This window comes from Epinephelus lanceolatus, chromosome 3, assembly GCF_041903045.1.
Source record: "Epinephelus lanceolatus isolate andai-2023 chromosome 3, ASM4190304v1, whole genome shotgun sequence".
NCBI classification, from domain to species: domain Eukaryota; kingdom Metazoa; phylum Chordata; class Actinopteri; order Perciformes; family Serranidae; genus Epinephelus; species Epinephelus lanceolatus.
The window spans coordinates 8,410,308-8,416,422 of NC_135736.1; the positions used below are offsets into that span (position 1 = coordinate 8,410,308).

The following is a 6,115-nucleotide window of genomic DNA, read 5'->3' on the forward strand; positions in this document are numbered from 1 at the left end:
AATAGGTGACTTTAACTTCTACCAAACTTTTACTCAAGTGTGTCTTTTAGGTACAACGTCCACCACCGATTATACCTTTTATATGATTATAGGGTTTTGAAATTTGGGTTCAGACAAACTTAAGTCAAGAAAGGCAGAAAAGGGGGCTTTCATAATGAACACACACTTATATTCAAATCAAACTCCCTAAAAAAATGGAAAGGAAAATCGAAGGGAGATAATACAGCCATTATTGGGGAACTGATTTCAAACACTCGCAGATTACTCAGTAATTTCCCCAGTATTTTATTTAATATGGGTAAAACTGTACATAAATAAATAAAACAATACGGGGTCAATGTGTTGAATCCTTAGTTTTAATTCATTTAACTTTGACAGTTTGCAAGATACATAGGAAGTAGGTCATGTCTTAATATTTTTTATACATTATCTATAAGGAGGTATACAGTTAAATAATAATAAAAAAAAAAAATACAATTCACAAAAAAATTCACAATAGATGCCAGTATGTGGCATGCCGTCTCATGTCAACATTTCAGATCATTTTGATGCTTCACTTACGTTTACTTCATTCTACATTTTTGATTTTAATGTTTAGATCCTTTACTAATATAAAATACACTTCTCAAGTATATACTGTATCTTGTATCTGTCAATAAAAGCATTTTACAAATGTTTTAAGGTATTTTTTAATGACTGATATGTGTTGAGTGTCTTGGATTCGTCAAATTTCATTTCAATGCATCCGATGTTTAAGGAAACATTTCAAACAATACAAATAGTTTTCTTTTAAATAGATTTGACAGATATTTATAAAAATATTGCATATAACCTGGAGAAACATATATCCCGCTTCGACCTATCGACAGTTTATGTCATGGTCACGTCTAATGAAATGTTATCCTCTCTGGAGAAGTAATAAAGAATATGCTGTACGTAGAACCCGATGCACCAAAAGTGGACCCATTGGGCTCTCTGAGCTGACACCCTCATTTTCTTATTCTAGAGATTTAAAGTCACTGATGACAAATGTCAACATGCACTCACCATTACTGATTTTATATTAGTTACATTTCAGGAGCATAAGAATAGACTTTTCCTTGTTTGATTTTGACAAATCGCACTGTAAAGTTTCATGCAACTGTAAAACCTGGCTGCGTCGTTTTATTTGTGGTAGTAATGGCACTTACTCATTTTACACAATGATTTAAAGGTTAATTTGTGATCCATTCACAAACAACATATTAAAGCTTCAAATGCTTCAATTTAAGTAAATCTTTCACAGCTAGGTTATTAATGGAGTATTTCTGAAACACAAAAATCTCAGATGCCTTGTTTGAAATAAGAATGTGACGTGCTGCGGTTCACTTCACAAACAGATCAGAGGAATCAAAAATGAAGCACTTTTTTTCTTCACCTCTCTCTGGATCACACAGAAGTAGATCCTCCATCTGTGTAAATGATGAAAGGTATTCTCATTTTAAATATGGTTTGAGTTTAGGGAAGTCTTGTGAGGGGCAGGACACCCTGTTAGTGAAGAAAAACCCTACACATGTGTAAGAGAAATACAGCTTTGGGTTCATGTTCCTCTACAAGCCCTCAGCGAGTTTGAACAGCACACTTAGAAGTATTACAGAAAAGTCTTCTCATGAAAGCTGAGGTGTCCACAAAGTCAAGGTCAAAGGTCAAAAGACCTTGCACTGGTTTATGCTGAACATCCGTCGCCTGGCCTGTTTCCTGGCCTGGTTTACGGCCGTCCGCACTGCATGCTCAAACACCTGCTGCACACCACGGTTACTTAAGGAGGAGCACTCCAGGTAGCCTTTAGCATGGATTTCATGAGCAACGCGTCTCCCCTCCGCTGCTGAGATGCAGTTGCCCCGATATGCCCCAGTCTCCCGCAGATCTGTCTGGGTGGCCACAACCAGCACCGGCACCTTGGGCAAGTTATCTCGAACCTCAGCAATCCACTTATGCTGGACACTGGCCAGTGAGTTAGGGTTGGCCACAGAATAGCAAATGAGGACAATGTCAGCCTGCTGGTAGGATCTTGGGCGGATCTGCCTAAAGTTGTCATTGCCCGCCGTGTCCCACAGCCCCAGGCTGATCTGTACCCCATCCATGTACACCTCCACCCCTGTGTTCTCAAACACCGTGGGCTTATAAGTGTCCGGGAAGGTCTCTGAGGTGAAGCGGACCAGCAGGGCCGTCTTACCCACGGCACTGTCCCCGACCAGGACACACTTCACCGACATCTCTTCCAGGTTGTTCATGGTTGCCTCTGATAGTCTGTCTCCGTTAGATGTTTTGCAGTATTGTGGAAAAAGTCTCAGGGGTAGTGTCTCTTGAACTAACCGATTAGGAGAGGCACAACGTTCACGAGGTAGTCAAGGGCAGCGATCACTCATCTGTGTGCTGTACTTCCGTGTTCAGGTGGTAATTTTCATAGCAGGTGATTTGTAGCTCTGCCTTATGGTAACTCCATTCCCGGCGATTTCAGTGGTCATTCAGCTTGTTGACCTGTCCTCTAATGTCTCTTTCTTTTCAGCGTCCTGAAGCGTCTCTCATATGGCGCAGGTATGTACAGCGAACAGTTCTCCAGCAGTAAGCTTCATAGACTCCTCACATAATGTCTTTGTTCTGTAGGCTGTCTCGACTCATCTCACTTCCGCTGGCTCTCTGCAGCATGGTCAGGTGTTGGCCCTTCTCTCGAATGATGGCTGTCATTCTGTCCAAACAGACCGAACCTCTAAGAGATGACATGGGAAATCTACTGTGGAAGAGAAGATATGTTCCGAACATTAAGTATCTGTAAGAACTCTATGGTCTTACTTTAAAAAGACAAAACTAAAACTGCTTTAACAAATCGTTTATCTGCAAGCTTATACTAGGTTTCTTCAGCTGACAGATTCTCATAAAATATGCAGGCTGCCGGAGAAAATGACAGCTGCGTAACCCTTGATACAGTACGGTTTGCATGACAGGTAAGAAATATCTGCTAAACAGTATAGCAGTAGTCAACTGCTTGAGTGATACATATTGAGGATAAAGCGTTACAAATACGGAAGTGAAGATTTGTGTGTTTGGGTGTGACCCAGAATTCATAACTTGATCCCAAACAGTTTAACAGAGGCTCATAAACAACATATCCATGTTTGCTGTATTATAAAAGTCTTACATATGACCTGTCTGTCTCTGTCTACTCTAATGTATCTCCTCTATATAACCAGTCCTGATTCATTTGCCCTATATACGAACATCAGATACTAGAAGCGGATGTCTCTCTGTGTTATTGTGTGATATGGTGATGGATATACATTTTGATTGTTCTTTATTTTATGATCAACAAAATACCGCTGGTGGTTTATTGTGACTTTTTTACCGCATTAAATTGACAGTTTGACAACAGTATTAAAGTAGCAGACGTAACAAGTCATAACCTCAAAACCACCTGCCATGACACACGGATGGAAAGACCTCCATCACGTAAATGGGACATTTTAATCAGTTTTTTTTCCACCATTCAACTTTCTGAATGATCTTACTGGAAGAAACCTTTAATAATCTCAGTCTACTGTCAGAGAAATAAATTATAAATTAATAAAGTCTTAAAACAAGGCTCAAACCTTCAGTGCAAATTAATTTAACTGTTTAAACTCTTCTTACTTCATGTAACATACTTTTCCTTGAGTTTAAATACAATAAAATGTCATTTTACACACTCATAATGATCTTTTTGTTCTAATGAGAGAGTAGAAACAAACCCATGAAGTTTTTATGTTGAAACAAGCGTAGGTTTTTGCCTACATTATGGAGTCTTAATTAAATTTCCAAATAGAATAGAATAGAATAGAATAGAAAAGGGTTGAATAGAACAGTGATCTCAGCAACACGGTAGGCTACTGTATTGAGACAAAGAAAAAGATAATTACCTCTCTTGTCAGTCTTCTTGATCTATAACGGGCGGATGCTGGCTGCCGTCTCTGAAGGTTTCACAGTGCGGACAGAAACGCAAAAAGCCTCCAAAAACTCCAGAAACAGTTTGTTATTAATTACAGTCTGCCAAACTGGATGCCCTAAAACACCATTAATTAAAGTCTGTATTTATTAGAGAGGAAATATTTTGGCACTTGTCTCAAAACGCTGAGGCTGGAGAGTACAGAGGAGGGAAGTGAGAGAGAAAAGAAAAGTAAAACACATCCGCTAGTTGAAGTGTGGTGGTGTGACTCGTACGTTCTGCTCGCCTCCCCCACAGCAGCTGTGCTTTGTGGATTTGTACCATTTTATCTGCATTTCACAGAGCAGCAGAGCTCACAGCTGGTACAAATACACATTTTTTAAAAAGGTATTACACTTCTTGTCGTGATCACACCAGTGATGTGATCAAAAGAAAACAACCCACAACTCAAGATGTGATGCTATGTATCTCTCCTATCTCTGTATCGCTCTTATTGAATTGTTAAAGGGTAACTCCACCAATTTTACACATCAAAGTCTGGTTAGAGTTGTTGAGGAGTACAACAGTAGCCTATGGGTAAAAAATATATAGGCTATATTAAAAAAGAAATTGTGCAGTGTTTTGTGGCTCCAGAGAAAGCTGCCCGTGAAAGCTGATGGATTGACTCAAGTGATGTCACTTGAGTCAGCATGGGTTGCAGTGCTGACCTAGACATTTTGCACCCGAGCAAGGTTTAATACGAGGTTTATTGTGTTTATTACAAACAAAAACAAGAGCTAATGAGACATCAACACACATAAACAACTTGCTAACGCTCTCCAAATATACTTCATAAATATTGTAGCATGATGTGACTGTGAAGATCGTTCACTGATGAGCTGATGGATTAGAGGTGGTACCCCTTCTACATGCCGACTATTAGCATTAGATCTTTGGACTATTTTTACCTTATGTTTGATTTTTATGAATGTCAATAAAATCAAACATTAAGGATGAGCAATCACTGGTTAGTTGTGTCTGAGACTACAAGTTTAAAGCTGAAAGAAATCTGTTGGTGGAGAACTAGAAAGCAGTAAGCTTAGCAGACCTCTGCCCCCCTCTCCTCATCTGTTTGAGGCAAGCAGCTCAAAGCTAAATTTGCCAGATCTGCGACTGGACAGTCGGCGATGGTTATCTAGGCATGAAAGAGGACTGTATACAGCACAGGATGCAGGGGCCCATTCATTCCAATTAAAGTTGCTCAGTGCCGCATTAAGTCAAAAAGGTTTAATAGTGAGGAACAGAAATGAGGAGGAGGAATGTAAAATGTGCTAACAGTAAGATTATTTTTGATATGTTGTTGTTTTTGTTTTGTTTTTTAGGTAGTGTTGTTGATGACATATGTGTATGTAAGAGTGGTTTAGTTGTGGGGATGGACGCTGGGGCGGGCAGATGTTTTTTAAGATTGATTGTGTGTTAATGGGTTAGGAAATTACTCGGATCTTCCGCAAAGGTAGTTCCAGAGAGCAAACACACTAGACACTTCTGCCAGCCAAGAGGCTAACTTCAGGTTTAGCACTCCGCTAACTGGAATGGGGATAAAATGATTGAATTGTGCAATTCTTCTATACTTTAGAAATATATTGGATCAAATGCATCAAATCCCGATAGTAAAACAAATCATTTCACAGGGGTTGTGGCACTCAAAAAAAAATGTATTTACAGATGCCTCTTTTACAATGTAAGTCTATAAGTCTTTTTAGGCCCCATGGCATCACGTGATGAAAGCAGAAGTTGTAATTCCATGTTTGGCCACTCTGTCAAATTGGCCTAAAAGCGCTGCGCCGTTCCTGGGGGTCTGTTTGTGGGGCTGAAACACAAAGCCAGCCCAAGTGCTACAAGCTGCGGTTCCTAAAATGGCCACTGGAGGCTGGCGCATACAGCGAGTCAATCCCATAGACCCCTTTATTAAAGTGCCCAACTTAACAGCAAAAATAAACATGTTTACAGCCTGATACAAAAATAAGGATTTGGTCTCATTCTTGACAGCAGCATGAGGCAAATTTTCATATAAGTAATTTCTTTAAATATTATTAGGACCTTCAGTTATGCTTAATAAGGGTGTGTCTGCTTTGAGTGACAGGCTAATGTGCATAGTGTCTTAGGACTCTCAGACAA

General features: G+C 39.6%; 1 protein-coding gene across 2 annotated transcripts; it reads right to left on the reverse strand.

Annotated features, from left to right (window-relative positions):
* Nucleotides 1–334: 334 nt before the first annotated feature.
* On the reverse strand, nucleotides 335–4,212 carry rhoh (ras homolog family member H). Of its 2 annotated transcripts, none has more exons than XM_033624959.2 (2): nucleotides 3,933–4,212; nucleotides 335–2,770 (listed from the first exon to the last, which is right to left on the reverse strand). In XM_033624959.2, exon 2 carries the CDS (start codon nucleotides 2,271–2,273, stop codon nucleotides 1,686–1,688), a length of 588 nt encoding a protein of 195 aa, XP_033480850.1. In that variant the 5' UTR covers nucleotides 2,274–2,770; nucleotides 3,933–4,212; the 3' UTR covers nucleotides 335–1,685. The 2 variants fall into 2 exon arrangements, with proteins under 2 accessions (XP_033480850.1, XP_033480849.1); XM_033624958.2 differs by having other exon boundaries at nucleotides 335–2,773.
* Between the last annotated feature and the right edge of the window lie 1,903 nt (nucleotides 4,213–6,115).